Source organism: Exophiala oligosperma, assembly GCF_000835515.1.
Source record: "Exophiala oligosperma strain CBS 72588 unplaced genomic scaffold supercont1.11, whole genome shotgun sequence".
Classification (NCBI taxonomy): Eukaryota; Fungi; Ascomycota; class Eurotiomycetes; order Chaetothyriales; family Herpotrichiellaceae; genus Exophiala; species Exophiala oligosperma.
In genome coordinates this window covers 1085593-1100055 of record NW_015622828.1, presented here as the reverse complement: position 1 = coordinate 1100055, position 14463 = coordinate 1085593, and the positions used below count along the sequence as shown (strand labels likewise).

Below are 14463 nucleotides of genomic sequence, written 5' to 3'. Positions count from 1 at the left end.
ATCAACACGCAATGTTGACGCGTTGGTGTCGACTCTGCCATCTGACCTGAGAAGAGATTTGTCTAGGAAACCGGTGTTTGGAATGGTGCCAATGGCTGGGATGTAAAGGTCTGCTTTCAATATTTCCCCGGCCTCGAGTATTACTGTCGCCTGGGAGGATACATCCTCAGTCCCTGCTTCCTCGGGCTCGACACGCTTGACGCGTGAGTTCCTGATGACTCGTACTCCGACTCTTGCGAGATATTCCTCAGCTTGTTTGGCAATCGCTGGTCGAAGCACTGGCAAGATATCAGACCCGGCCGTCACCACGGTAATCTGGACCTTTGGGTCTGTCAAGGTTGAGTGGAACCATCCAGCACGTCCGTTGAGGTATTGTCCAAGTTCGCCTGCTATTTCAATTCCCGATGGACCACCACCGGCAATTACAACCGTTTTGGCAGCCTTTAATGCTTCGCGGAATGCCGCCCAGCTTTTGCGCAGGAAATCGACGTCTTGGTTGAGTCCTAGAAGCGGTGATCGAGTAGATGCTCCAGTGGCAATGACAAGAGAGTGAAACTGAATTGTCTCCAACTCTCCACTTCGACGTTCAACGGTCGCGTTCCGCGCTGTATGGTCAAGTTTAGCGGCTGTACCATGGACGAAGCGAAAACTGTTCTTGGGGTAATGAGCGAACAATTTGGGAATGTTGACAAAAAGCTTCTCCTGAGGCAATAGATCATCCGATATCATGGCTCGAGGACAAGCAGGTCGACACATGACTTCATCGGAGGTGCTGACCAGAACGATTTGATAAGACGCGGAGTCTGGGAGGTTTGGGAAGACATGCTTTAGGAGATAATGAGCGATGGAAACGCCACCATAGGAGCCACCGAGTATGACTATGTTCTTCTGAACTGTACTTTGGGTCATCTCGTGATTGTGGGAGACTATATTCCAATGTGGTCGAAAGGTGTGACTACTAGAAGGCCCATGGGATAAGGGGCGTTTGGCAAGGATCCAACCACTCGAGACGGTGGGACATAGGACCTATATGCATTACTGCAAGACACATCTTTAATTGAGTTTATATAACTGCACCTATTGATAAAGGAGACACCAACAGAATTTGAACTGAATGTGATGCCATCATGAAATGCTCATGTTTAGACGAGCTTCGGGGAGAGATAGTTATTTACATCTCTCGGCCGTGCAGTTTATCTATCGGCCGATAGACCAAACAACATACAGTTTGACAACATCAAGAGGAATTTTGCCTAGCTTTGACAAGGATCAAGGCACTTTGGTCAAAATGAATGATCAAAAGTCCTCACTAGTCCAAAGCACCAGATTTACGACTTTTGGTAGTTGAACAGGCCCCAGGGCAGATTGACGGGTAATCGCACAGCCTCAGCAAAGACAGCCTTGTCCAGCCTTGTTACTCCTCACTGCAAAAGCAGCAAGTTCCACCACCATCACATTGTGCAACGATGGCTGCTGTTTGCTTTTCCTTCAATCCTTCAAACACATCAACAGCGTTTTGCGAATGGCTCTTTTTCCTTTAATTCTTTATTATTAGACCTCTTTTTCTTTACCATAGACCACGGAGGCTCATACAGTGCCGGGCACCTTCTGACATTACAAGATGGCTGATGAATTCGCCCAACTCGTCCCTGAGACGTCACATCATTCCAGACCTCATGCCGACCATGACTTCTCTCCGCGCTGCCCTTTCTGTGTTATAGCACGCACATACAACCCGACCTCGCCTTCCGCGGCCGAGGGCAATCCAGGACTGAATCCCGAGCAACTCGATCCGCCATCATTTGTGCTCTACTCGTCAGAGCATATCATTGCTTTTCTAGATATCATGCCTCTAACCCGAGGTCATGTACTTGTTGCACCTCGTAAACACCGTATCAAAGTCGGAGATTTGAGCCCGGATGAGGGTGCTGAGGTATGTCTGGGATCTCAGGATTACCGACTCGACATGGGGTCGAGCCTTGGATCATATCTGCCCGCGTCTGTTGAACATTCCATGCTAACAATCTCCAGATTGGACGAGTTCTACCTCTTCTTAGCAGAGCCATCATGAAAGCTGTCATGCCAAACATCCCCCATCAACAGGTCGACTACAACGTTGTGCAAAACAATGGTAGGTCCGAATAGTCCTGGTTCCTCAGGTCAACCGTGGCCCAATCGTAGATCAAGTTTTCTATGTATCGTGGCACGTTCTCATGTCTCCTCACAGGTCCCGGAGCTGCACAGGTTGTCCCACATGTGCACTTCCACATTGTGCCACGGCCACCTTTGAACTACGTTACTCCTAAAAGATCAACGCCGATGGCGAAAACTCAGTACCCTGCGAATGCTCAGCCAACAGGGTTCAATCGCACGAGGGTCTTGTTCGGTCGTGGACCACGAGACGATCTGGATTACGAAGACTCTGCTGTGCTTGTAGAGGATATGAGGCGATGTATCAGAGAGGAGTGGGAAAGAAGTTCTGCTGGGACACGGGAAGCCAGTGTCGACCAAGACCAACGTTCTATGGGGAATTCCGAGTCTAGGAAATGCGTTTGGAAAGTCTAGCTCCAAGAATTCCGGTCAGCCATCGCACCCCGCCATATTGGAACGGTGCATCAACAACCAATGGGCTCTCTCGATCACGATCATTCACAGTATGCTCACTACAGGTTTGTCCTGTTTGTTGAATTACTGAAACTGCATTTTGCAAACAAACATATCTCAATAGAACAACTTCAGGATAAAAGAACAACTCAAGATGGTCTACTTAGGTGTCTACGCAACGCGAGCCAATTCGTGATGTTACATCGCATGCGAAACGGCAGGCTTTATCCGCGACCATATGTCGAACACAGAATTTGCAAGACTGGGCTCATACAATCTACACTAATGCCTTCTCAACATTATGGTTTTCATCACACCATTCTATACTCTAGTGAAGACCCCCCTGCTGCAGCTTACTCTCTGGCAATGTACTCAGTGAACACCTGTTCCACGAGCTTGTTCGCTTAGAAGCATTGAACTCTTGATCCGTCTATTCCGCATCAATCAGGAGACTATCTTGGGGATTTGTGCCTAACTTGCAATGCAAAGATGTTCTTTGGATTCTTGATAGTGAGGCGGGTTGCATAAACCCCTGAAGCATGTGGCCAATGAGAGACGGACACGGAGCGGGTGTTCAGTCGACATCGCAGCACAAGCGAATGCAATCATGAAAAGAACCAAGGACGAGACCAGAATTGTTTTGCTGTCCATGCCACTTGAAATCGCCATGCCGATTGATATCTGGTCGTACTGGAGAGCTACCCATGGGGACTCTCAGTCGATCTAATGCAGACTTTGAGCGACTACTTTGACGATGGAGAGTGTCTTTTTGAGCTCTGACTGGACAAAGGTTTTATCATGTGCTCGTTGAGCAGTTGGAACACCTCCTGGCTATCTTTATGCCGATGCTAATTGACGTGGTACTTGGGGGTATCGTTTCGGCGATTCGTTTAAAGATGCCCAAGTTCAATCTACCATGGACGAATACACGCTCTAAAGGATGAGCCTGGCTAGAAGGTGTGGGTGGTGATTACTCTTGGTCAGAGGATCATATTCTTCTGATGATCAACTTTGCCGCTCGTCACTGCTCGACAGACTAAACTGTCTCTTCGGATTTAGTTGTTCAGTCGTCCGAGCTTTCTCCCATATCTGGAGCACCATCTCCCTCTTCCCTCCCAGGATTCCAGAAGACTGACCATCTTTTCTCTAACGATACTAGAGGCGAAGAGGTCTATCGTCAGTCATATTGACGAAGTGCATCAATCATGTCTGAAACCGCGACTGTTGAGGCAGCTATCGAACCTGAGGCTCATACCACCGAGCAGACCGAGAGTTCCTCGGCGGAACAGAGCCCGGACACAGGCGATGACAATGTCGCTACAAAAGAAAATGAGAAAGAGACAGAGGCAGAACCAGTAGAGGAAAAGTCAGACGATGCTACACTGGCTACGACGGAGAGAGAGGGCACCTTGGTAGCACAGGATGCGCACGTGCTACACACGAGCGCCGATACAACCTTTGAGCAAGCGGCAAAGACATTCCTCAACATTCATCGTGATGAAGTGGCTCAGAGAGATGAAGAAATCTTTAAACTCAGGGCCGAGCTCAAGAGAATCAGAGAAGCCCTAAAAGCGATAGAGTCGGCTGGGGACCTTGCTGAAAGTTCTCGAGACGTTCCCGCCGTACACAATCAAGAACTCACAGAAGATGACCCGGATTTGACGTGGGTGGATGCACGCTCCATCACCAGAAGTCACACATGCTGATATCCAATAGGTTCCAGAAGATCAAAGATATATGGGAGACTTGCTTCAATGCTGTCCACAGTGTGATTGAAGAGGATGACGTGAAAGAGGTAGGTTCTGCCAATACCTGTCGACTCGTATGATTCATGCTGACTAAGAATAGTCACTATCAGACTGGAGTATTGTCAACTGGTCCGAACTGGAAGACAAAATGCCCGGCTTCAGTGCATTCCCGGTTGAATCGTCCAACAAACGATCCCGAACAATGCTCGTCATGGCTCTTCTTGCCAAATCCCTCGAAGAGTATATTCTCACGCCCAACTATCTCTTCGAGGACGACGACGAACTTCGATTCATCCTCCACAAGATGACCGACACGAAGAAGAAGAGTCAAGTGCGGAGTCTCTTCCTGTTCATGTCCGGAAGCGAAGACTTCAAGGACGAAGTCGAAAAGGTCAAGGCCTTTCGCGTCGAGAATGCCGTGAGTGGCGCCGTTCGGCCTATCCAGAGTTTGTTGTCAGAAGCGTTGTGCGAAAAGGTCAAGGCCAGGTTGGCCGACATTCTGTGTGACGTCGTCACGGCCTGGGAACCCCTGCAGCGCTACGAGAGCCATTTCGAGGTCAGTACGGAACCCGGTCGAGCCGGTCGTGAATGGTTGACCTTACACTTGATGGACAACAACACCGTCGTCCTGGAGACTGTCAATTCGAGTGCATTCGAAGTGAACCCCGTCATGGCTGTCGTCTTTCCTCGCGTGTGTGCCATTGATAGGTCGAGGAGGCCTGCTTTCACCACGGCGTTTCCTGGAGTCGTTTTTCAAAAGTCACAGGCCATGATTGAAGAGTCTGATACTGTTTGTGTCGATAGGGTTACTGTGCCAGAGGTGGAATCTTCTACAGTGGCAGCAGCAGCAGCGGTGACGGCAAAAGCATCGGAGGCAGAGGCAGAGGCTACGGCGGAAAATGTGCAACCCCCGACAGCACAAGATGTAGCAACGACCGAACCCGAACAAGTACCTACTGTCGTACAAGCAGTCAAGGGAGAAACCAAACCGATCGAAGGACAACCAGCAGTACCCATCACCGGATCAGAGTCTGAGGATTCTAGTTCTGACGGTGAGAGTGATGATGATGAAGACAGTGGAACCGAATCCAACACGGAAGAGAATTGACCATGTGTGCATGTCGTGCATGTCGTCGAATTGGATCATCGAAAGGCTGCTCGATGGAGTTAAACATATGAAACGACTGCGGACTGTGATGCAGATACGATTTGATTTCATCAGGTGTCAAGGGTTTTTTTCCCACATTCCTCTTCTCCGCAACCAGACGGCCATTTAATTTAGCATGGAGGACGTATAACGGCATATTTTTTCATTTTTCACCTTCTCTTTGGAATGATACCGTTTTCATAATTGCAACGACGATGACAATGACAACATACCTCCCTAGATTCAGGTAGTTTAAACATCTCTTTCTTTTGCTTCTTGATCAAGAACCCCCCACGATCAGTTCACATTGACCTCCTCTTGGCCTCTCCGAGAGCGTCGATAATACCGTGTTGAAGGTATACCACGTCGACCCAATCTGCAGTTTCATCTCTTCTTCTGTTTCTTGGTCAATACACCCACGACGTGAGTCGATATGCTATGCGGGTCGACCTGGGTCATTTCGACCTTGGCGAAACCACCGTCCTTTTCCTTTGCGACTTTTAGGAACGCCTGTACGGTGTCCCTCCTCAGATCGCAGCCTCCCATCAGGGCCTTCCAACCGACCAACATCCAGAACTTCTGCGCCAGGTTCGCCCCCCAGGAGCGATTGTTGACGACGTGTTCGCACAGGACGAACCGTCCGCCGGGTTTGAGCATGCCGTACAGATCCGCCACGCTCGCTTCTTGGTCGGGAACGCCGCAGAGCACACGGACGCAGACAATCTCGTCGAACACGGCCAGATCCTTCGCCGAGGGCCGGTCGTTCTTGACGACGCCGTCCTTGACCAGGGTGGGCAAGATGGAATCCAGGTCGGCCGTCCCTCCGATGACGCGGTACTTGTCGCCCAGACCGACCTTGCCGGCGTTGGCCCGCAACTTGTCGTGCAGCGTGACTCCCGGCTCGACTCCGTAGATGGTTCGAATGTTCTCCGGGTGGGAGAAACGGCGGAGTTGTTCGCCCGACCCCGGGCCGACGTCGAGAATCAGTCCTTTGGACCCGGCGAGCAACTCGTCAACCTCGGTCGGGGTCTGGTCGGAAAAGGCCGCTCCAAACTTGAGCCACAGTCCCGCAAAGGCCTTTTCCTTGAACGAATCAAAGTTGGTCAGGGGCAAAAAGGGGTTCTTGACGAATGCGAGCGTGAAGTCTGATTTGAGACGACGCAAGTAAGTATGGATGTCTTGGTCGGGTTACGCAAAATGGAAAGATGGAACTAGAAAAAGGGGCGGGGAGATGAAAATGTTGAGTACTCACAAAAGATACTAAAGGCAAAAAAGGGGACTGGGAAGAGGTAGTCTATGAGACAGGCGAAGATGTTTGCCATTGCTCTTCACTCCCTTTTTTTTGGTTGTTATTTTCTTGTTTCGGGTTCCGTTTTCCAGGTTCGTTTGGGCGGTGACCAGCATCCAAATTGCCAAGGCCCTGCTCGCACAATGTAGTACTACTGTCCACGTTTTCGTGTGATACAGGTGGTGGTGAGATCGCCGTAACAAGGTGAGAATTAAGATGCGTAATTCAAGATTCCAGGTACTTTGGATTTTCCGCCAACATGTACGGAGTAAAAAAAAGGGAAGCTCAAGGACAATGGCCTGAAATGAAAACCTCTCACTTCAATAGCAAACAATATGAGGGATTAGGAAATGGAGGGAGAAAGAAGAATAAGAAATAGTAAGACAAACAAAATTCCCGCCCCCCAAAGCCTCGTGATTATTGCCCCTCCAAAAGGGCCAACGTCACCCACACCCGTATCCTCGTGTTCGTATTCGTACCGATGCGGGGGGGGGAGGGGGGAGAAAAAGAAATGGGCAAATATGGGGGTGGAATGTGGGATGAAGACACATGGGAGACAAATATGGGGAGGCTGGAGGGTGTTCTCCCTTTTTCAAGACAAAAATCCACACTCTCATTCAAAGCTATTCACTTCTAGCTTATGCTTTGACCTGTACAAAGAAATTGGAGCCCCAAAAAAATAACGACCTGAATCATACTTGACTGTGACCCCTTCCAGGACGACCTTCAATGGCTTGACTTTCCGCAACCTCCAATTCCGCCTGACTCGGCCAGCTGGGCAAATACCGAAACAGGATCGGTGCCACTCCAGCCAGGACGGCAGCGACCCCCGTGAAGCAAGCCGTAGCCGTGAACCCTTTGGAGTACTGAGGCGCATCGGCGCTGGGCCACAATCGACTCCCATAGACCGCAGAAAGATTGCCCACGGCCGACGCGAACGCAATGGCGACGGCACGCTTCTCAGCCGGCAGCGAGATGACCTCGGACGCCCAGGTCAAGATCAAAGGCAGGGTAAAGTACAGGCCGGAAATGAAGAAGGCGAGGAAGACGTAGCGGACCACGTCGACGTGGACCTGGAAACAAATTATGGCGCTGACGAACGACAAGGTGAACCCGGCCGTCAACGTCCACCGCCTGTCCCCAGTCCGGTCGGCGACCTGGGGAACGACGAGCAAAAACACCGTGGCGACGGCCCAGACGGGGACCGTCATCCACTGGACCGCGACGCCCGAGTAGCCCATGCTCTTGAGCAGCGTCGGCACAAAGTAGTTGATGGTCGCCGCGCCGTTGTCAAACATGTACAGGATCGCAAAAACGTAGGTCCTCAGGTCGAACAGCGCAGCGCGCACGGCCTGCAGCGGCGACAGTTTCGTGCTCACCGCTCTCGTGGTCGTGTTGCGATCGTGGATGAGACGGACGACGCCCAGCTCCCGCTGTTCGGCTGTCAACCGTTTGGAATTTTCCGGGTAGTCGAGCAGGACGAAACCGGCCACCAGACCGGTAAATGTGGTGCCGACACCCTCGATGAGGAACAACCATCGCCATCCTTCCATCCCCCGAGCGCCTTCTAGACCCGAAATGACGGCTCCAGAGATGAGACCACTCGCCGCACCGGCAACGCACAAAGCCGTGAAGAAAAGAGAGAATCTCTTGCCTAGACACATTGTCATTCAGTTAAGCCCTGCGACTTCACAGTCGAGACCGTTTCGCATTGAGCTTGGATGGGAAAGGGAATGGAGAAAAGCTTTGATCAAAGACATACCGATCTCGGACTTCTTGTACCACGCTGTTTTGTGCAAGTGTCAGTTTCCAGCAGAGCTCGGGTCAAAAAATAGAAGAGGTTTGGGGTACAGTATCTTACCAGACATGAGAAACATGACACCGGGTAGAAAACCGGCCTCGATGGCACCCAGGAAGAACCGACATGCCAGAATGCCAGAGTAATTCTTCACCTGACTCATGCAGGCGCACACCATCCCCCACAGCGACATGATGATGGCCAGGTACCACGACGGTCTGACTCTAGCGAGCAGAAGGTTGGAAGGGATCTCGAAAATCAGGTAAGCAATAAAAAAGATTGAGATGAGCATCGAGTAGTCTGCAGATGATTGAACCGTGAGCAGTCATTAAGGTAAGCATTTGGGGATGCGTACGCACCCGAATCGTCGATGTTGATGTCCTCACTCATTCCAGCAGCGTTGGCATTGCCCTGTGTTTTGCCAATGTCGAGCGTCAGTTTTGTCTTTTTTATTCCGTGATAGCAGGATCGAGTAAATGGGTAGTACAAGCGTGAAGAAGGAGAGTGTGTGAGATAGAGAGATACTCACAATGTTGTTCCGGTCCAAATAACACAAAATGCACATCCACCACAGCATGGGTACCATGAACAAGTCCACCTTGCGGACGAGTTTCTTTTCGGCATCCGTGTCGGGAATGTAATTTTGCAATGCCAGATCCAAAGCATTCTCCTGGCTCTCATAGCTCTTGGTGGTGGTCATGTCTTGCAACATGGTCTGACCTTGCTTGAGGTCCACCACGGCCTCTTGAGTGATGGACATTATGAATGTAAAGTCGTAGCTTGGTGTGGTTTTCCCTTTTCTTTTCTTGGCCTTTGTTGTTTTGTACTGGGGAACCTATGTGATGCGGGGGTAGAGCAATTTGATAGAGGTCGAAATGTCAGGACAGTGTATGTACATGGCCGACAAGGCGCGCGCGTGAGAGTGCTGTTGGAATCTCTGATACTCTTTATAGTCAAACGTTCTCGCATGTCCGTCCCCTCCCCCCTCCGTTTCCCGTCTCGCAGCAACCTTATCAGTTGGTCATGCTTGAATCTGTCAAGGAGGGTCCTTGGTGTGTGTGTGTCGCGGGGAAAGATGCAAGGCCAAAAAGGTTGGCGTCGGCAAGGGGCGTTGTGTAGGAACGTGCCGGACGCACGCAACCAGAAGACCCTTGTCAAGGTTGGCTTCCTAGGCATGAGCCGAGCATGGCGAAGAGAGATAAGGTGTATAGCGTATATTCACCTTCCTAGGTAAGAGCTCTTGAATGGGTACGGGGACTGGAGCAATCAATCAACGCCTCCCGCCCTCCATCCCAAGAATCCAAGATATCAATTGTGGAGAACTTCTGCCGCTTTTCCTTGGGGTATTATGTTGATCTGGATTACTACGTACGAGGCCGAAGAGCGGCCATGTTCAAGGCCATGGTGGAGTTTGGTGTTGTATCTGGTACTTGATACAATATGTTGAACAAATATGTACCTGGGATACAATTGCTACGAAGTTACTGTGGTGTAGACATGTTCATTTCATTTATGATCTAGAGACACACCCACTACATCTAAGTGGTTTTGACTTCATTTTCCAGTAACTCCTCCTCCGTTCTAGGTCTCTTGATCAATGTGTCTGCTTTTTCTGTGGCAGTTAGAGGTGCAAACGGTTTTCTGACCAAGCCCGCATAAAACCAATTCGCCAAAGTTGTCACATCATACACAGGCAAGCCCGTCACTCTTTGTATAGCGTCGGCGAACGGAGGGAACTGAGTGCATTCCAACAGAATAGCTCCTATGTCGCTGTGATCCGATACAAGGTCCATTGCAACTTTGATCAGTTCTTCTGTCAGAGCATCGACGTTATATGGAAGACCGTCACGCAGACATCCCTTCATTCTGCCTTCTGGTGGTGGACCCGAAATATAAAGACCAGAAATGTCGGTGATACCAACCGCAGCCAAATGCCTATGATTGAGTCTCAGGCGATCGAACGTGAGAATTCCAATTCCCTGTCTGTAGCGAAGTGTTGTTCGTATAAGTGGTATCTGAAGTAAAGATGATGCCGCCACGGGCACCGAAAGTCGTCTGGACAACCTATTGATGTGAAAGTTGTCAGCCTCAAGAAAACAGTATTGTACATTTGCACAGGACCCCTTACTCTTTCTGAGCCATTGCTAGAAAACCACAACTCGTAATGAGCCCAACTGCTCCTCTGTCTATCAATTCCTGGCCAGCAGCCACAAAATTGTCCAGTACCTCCGGTGAGTATTCTCTTTCCGAGACCATGCGAACAAGAAGTGCTCCTTTGGTTCTTGCTTCGATTACCGGAAAGTCGAACGTTCGCATATTATTGGGATCTCCAGGTAGTCGACAGATGTTCATCTCAGATGAGATGACTCCCAAGGGAGGACGGGGGTCTTCGTATTCCACCGCTATTGAGCCCATCTTGTCGATACCGTAGCCAATTTACAACATGAAGAGTTGTTACACAGACGAGCTTTTCAATGAATTTTGCTCGAACGTATGCCTAGCTCCCAGATCGACATGCGATTACCCAAGTGCTTTACCCGAGTATTCTTGATGGGGCTCCACATATCTCTGTGACAAGCCCGATGGAAGTCATTGCTTTGCTCGGCTCAGTCCGGCGTCGTGTTTCAACCATGTGAAGCTGTGGAGATAAGCCACTCCACCTCAAAGGAGAAGAGCACCGAGCATACTGGTTTACGGTAAACTCTTTCAAGGTAGTCTGTATGTTGATACCTCTCACGACTTGATCCTGAACAGTCTACGTGAGGGACACTAGTCGCGTCCTGGATATTGTATCAACCGCTCACCATGGCAGCCCCAAAGAGAAAGGTCATCTCAATCAGCTACCCAGCATGGGCAGGAGAGGAATACATGAAAGATTTCGAGTCAAAGTATGATCTCCATGTAAGTATTGCATCTTGTACATGAGATTTCCTGATCAGGTGCTGATACGAGGGTAACCATAGACAGTTATACCTGGAGATCGACAAACGACGATTGACAGACTCGCAGCCAAAGCGAAATCGGACGGCCCATTTGATGCCATTGTCATCTTGATGGGAATAAAGCTTTATGAACCATTCGATGAAGAGCTTCTCCGCTCTTTGTTGCCTCAATGTAAAATCATGGCATCGGCAAGTGCAGGCTATAACGAATTTGATGTCGACTGGATGTCACGAAACGGGATCATCTTCTGCAACAGTCGCAATGCAGTGAATGAGTCAACGGCAGACCTAGCAATCTTCTTCATGCTAGGAATCATTCGAGATGTCCAGCGTTTGTCGACCAGCATCGCCAATGGTACCTGGAGAGGAAAGTTGCGCCTCGACAATAGCCAGGGAAACCCCCCGGAAGGTATACTGGCACCCACGAGAGATCCAGCAGGAATGAGACTTGGGATTCTAGGAATGGGTTCAATTGGAAAGGTAACGACCCCCCTTTCATGTAATATTTTTCATCTCGTGGTCTCCTGACATTGGAGTCAGCATGTTGCCCGACGAGCCAGGGTGTTCAATATGAAAATCAGCTATTGGCAACGTACGCGACTGTTACCCGATGAAGAAGCGCTCTACGATGCAACATGGTGCTCATCTCTCGATGAACTTCTTTCGACGGCAGACGTCTTGACGCTTCACTGTCCGCTCAACGACAAAACCGAAGGGTTGATTGGCCGTGAGCAATTTGCCAAGATGAAGGACGGTGTCTTCTTGGTCAATACCTCACGAGGTCCTGTCATTCAGGAAGACGCACTCATTGAGGCGCTCGAGAGTGGTAAGGTCGCGCGTGCAGGCCTCGACGTTTTTGACAATGAACCCAAAATCAAGTAAGTTGTTGCCGTTGACAGTACCCGAATGAATCGCTAACAACTTCAAAGCCCATACTTCATCAGGAATGATCGAGTCATGATTCAACCACACATGGGTGGCATTTCGGATATTGCCTGGCAGCGAGCGTACCGAGAAGCTTTGGAAAATGTTAGATCGTTCTTGGAAACAGGCAAAGCCATCTCGCCTGTAAACATGGCTGAAGTCCAACAACATCGGCAAGCCAACGGGACCTTGACAAATGGTACCCACTCATAGCTAGCAAGAATGCTTAGTCTTGGTGTAGTATGTTGGCGTCTGATTGAATCGCTCTATTTGTTAATTATTGTAAAACAAAGCTCGTTGTGTTCGCGATGGTGATGACATGGAGTCGGCAGTTTCCGTGCTGGAGATCTCAGGGGAGAACTCCTCGGTTTCCTCCGAGATTGGTCCCCATGCCTGTGAAGGGGGAAGTCCGAAGGTCGAAAGTCCTTCGACAGTGTCATTTGGTGTACAACTCCGTCCATTTCTCCACGGGACTTTCCGGTAACAGACGAGGGGAGCGAGAGCACCTGAGAGTCTGCTGGAAACATGTGATCTGATCGAAGTTGAGCGCTTCATCCCACTAGTTCCAGATACTGGTCGTGATTACGCTTATGAGGCCAAGAACCACCCCTTGACAAGCCTTCCAGAAGTCGCTCCTTCAGTAGGGAACTTGAGCCTCGCAATGTACGGTATGGCGAACCAGAATGGCAACCGCAGCCATGTCGGCATCGTGGGGAGTGGCATCATTGGCCTGACGACCGCCTTGATCCTGTCACAAGCAGGCTACCGAGTCACCATTGTTGCACGAGAGCTTCCCGGGGACGACTCAACGAAATGGGCGAGTCCATGGTTTGTGACGATGCAGGAGGCTTTTGGAAACGATGACTGACGCAGCTTGGTAGGGCGGGAGCTGTGATATTGCCTGTTGCTACTGATGACGACCGTGACAAGAAAATGCAACTTGCATCATTCCGATTCTACTGGGCATTGGCACATCAAGACCCAACCAGTGGAACCCAGGTAAGTCGACTTGAGAATATTTTACATAGTTAGCCTTTCTTGCAGCTGACAGTAATCCAAAGACTGTCAAAGTCAGCGAGTACTGGGATGATCCCAACCACAAAAGCACCGGCGCTTGGTATGAAAAGGTAATCCCAGGTTGTCGGCCCCTGACGCAGGATGAATTGCCGCCGGGGACTTTCTCAGGAAATAGATTCACTGCTTTGGCTGTCAATCCAGACGTCTACCTTGTTTGGATCAAGGAAAAGCTAGAGGCAGAGTATGCTGTGGCATTCATTCGTGCTGGGGTTGCTTCTCTCGACCAGGCACGAGATATGATCCGATGTGAAGTCGTGGTCAATGCATCAGGCCTTGGAGCTGAGCAATTAGCCTCTGACCCTCAAGTCGTGGGAGTCCGTGGCCAAACCATGCTCGTAGAACCACCTGTGGATATCAGTAGTCCATCCGGTTTGATGGACAAGGAAGTCAAAATCCGCCGTGGTAGAGAGTACACATATGTTCTGCCACGGTTACTGTCTGGCGGTGTCATTATAGGCGGCATTTCCGACGAAGGAAACTTGAACACCGAGGTCAGTCCACCATTGAGGGAAGATATCATTCGCCGCGTCAACATCATGACAAATGGTATGTTTAAAGATGTGAAGATCAAGCGAGATATCGTCGGCATTCGGCCAGATAGAAAAGGGGGCTATCGCTTGGAAAGGACAGGCAAAGTTGTACACGCGTATGGATTTGGAGGGGCCGGGTTCCGATACAGCGTAGGTGCAGCACAAGTCGTAAAAGCTTACATCGACCAGCTGTTGGCCGACCAGGCGCTGTCATCGTTTTCAAAGTTATAGGAGAGCTGAAAGTGGCTCATGTTGAGGGAAAAGCTCTGGACCAAGCGATCATAGCGGAGGAAGTCATAAAATGAACATGTGAAGCTTGTGTTGATACTTGTTGCATTGTCTCACGAACGAGAAAGAGATGTAGCCTTGCAAGAGATCTGTCCTATGATGCTTCGAATATTATGT

The 14463-nt window shown here is 50.0% G+C and overlaps 4 protein-coding genes across 4 annotated transcripts; 3 read left to right on the top strand and 1 right to left on the bottom strand.

Annotated features, from left to right (window-relative positions):
• The first annotated feature begins 1509 nt into the window (after positions 1-1509).
• On the top strand, positions 1510-2591 carry PV06_10092 (uncharacterized protein). Its single transcript, XM_016411594.1, has 3 exons — positions 1510-1933; positions 2032-2131; positions 2228-2591. Exons 1-3 carry the CDS (start codon positions 1622-1624, stop codon positions 2563-2565), a joined length of 750 nt encoding a protein of 249 aa, XP_016258348.1. The 5' UTR covers positions 1510-1621; the 3' UTR covers positions 2566-2591.
• A 1218-nt stretch (positions 2592-3809) lies between these two features.
• Positions 3810-5460, top strand: PV06_10091 (uncharacterized protein; the record flags this gene model as incomplete). Its single annotated transcript, XM_016411593.1, has 3 exons — positions 3810-4267; positions 4321-4399; positions 4453-5460. The coding sequence occupies 3 exons, from the start codon at positions 3810-3812 to the stop codon at positions 5458-5460; spliced, it is 1545 nt and encodes a 514-aa protein (XP_016258347.1).
• On the bottom strand, positions 5365-7138 carry PV06_10090 (uncharacterized protein). Its single transcript, XM_016411592.1, has 2 exons — positions 6752-7138; positions 5365-6644 (listed from the first exon to the last, which is right to left on the bottom strand). Exons 1-2 carry the CDS (start codon positions 6819-6821, stop codon positions 5884-5886), a joined length of 831 nt encoding a protein of 276 aa, XP_016258346.1. The 5' UTR covers positions 6822-7138; the 3' UTR covers positions 5365-5883.
• A 4252-nt stretch (positions 7139-11390) lies between these two features.
• PV06_10089 (uncharacterized protein) lies at positions 11391-14289 on the top strand (the record flags this gene model as incomplete). The annotated part of the gene is made up of 7 exons (XM_016411591.1): positions 11391-11486; positions 11549-12007; positions 12068-12405; positions 12457-12650; positions 13015-13279; positions 13333-13450; positions 13513-14289. 7 exons carry the CDS (start codon positions 11391-11393, stop codon positions 14287-14289), a joined length of 2247 nt encoding a protein of 748 aa, XP_016258345.1.
• Positions 14290-14463: the final 174 nt, after the last annotated feature.

What these genes read in the sequence shown, in the direction of transcription:
- PV06_10092 (XM_016411594.1), top strand. Translation starts at nt 1,622, where the DNA reads ATGGCTGATGAATTCGCCCAACTCGTCCCTGAGACGTCACATCATTCC. An exon ending in GCCCGGATGAGGGTGCTGAG is followed by an intron (nt 1,934 to 2,031) that starts GTATGTCTGGGA and finishes AACAATCTCCAG; the next exon opens with ATTGGACGAGTTCTACCTCT. An exon ending in CAACGTTGTGCAAAACAATG is followed by an intron (nt 2,132 to 2,227) that starts GTAGGTCCGAAT and finishes GTCTCCTCACAG; the next exon opens with GTCCCGGAGCTGCACAGGTT.
- PV06_10090 (XM_016411592.1), bottom strand. Translation starts at nt 6,821, where the DNA reads ATGGCAAACATCTTCGCCTGTCTCATAGACTACCTCTTCCCAGTCCCC. An exon ending in TTTTGCCTTTAGTATCTTTT is followed by an intron (nt 6,645 to 6,751) that starts GTGAGTACTCAA and finishes GTCTCAAATCAG; the next exon opens with ACTTCACGCTCGCATTCGTC.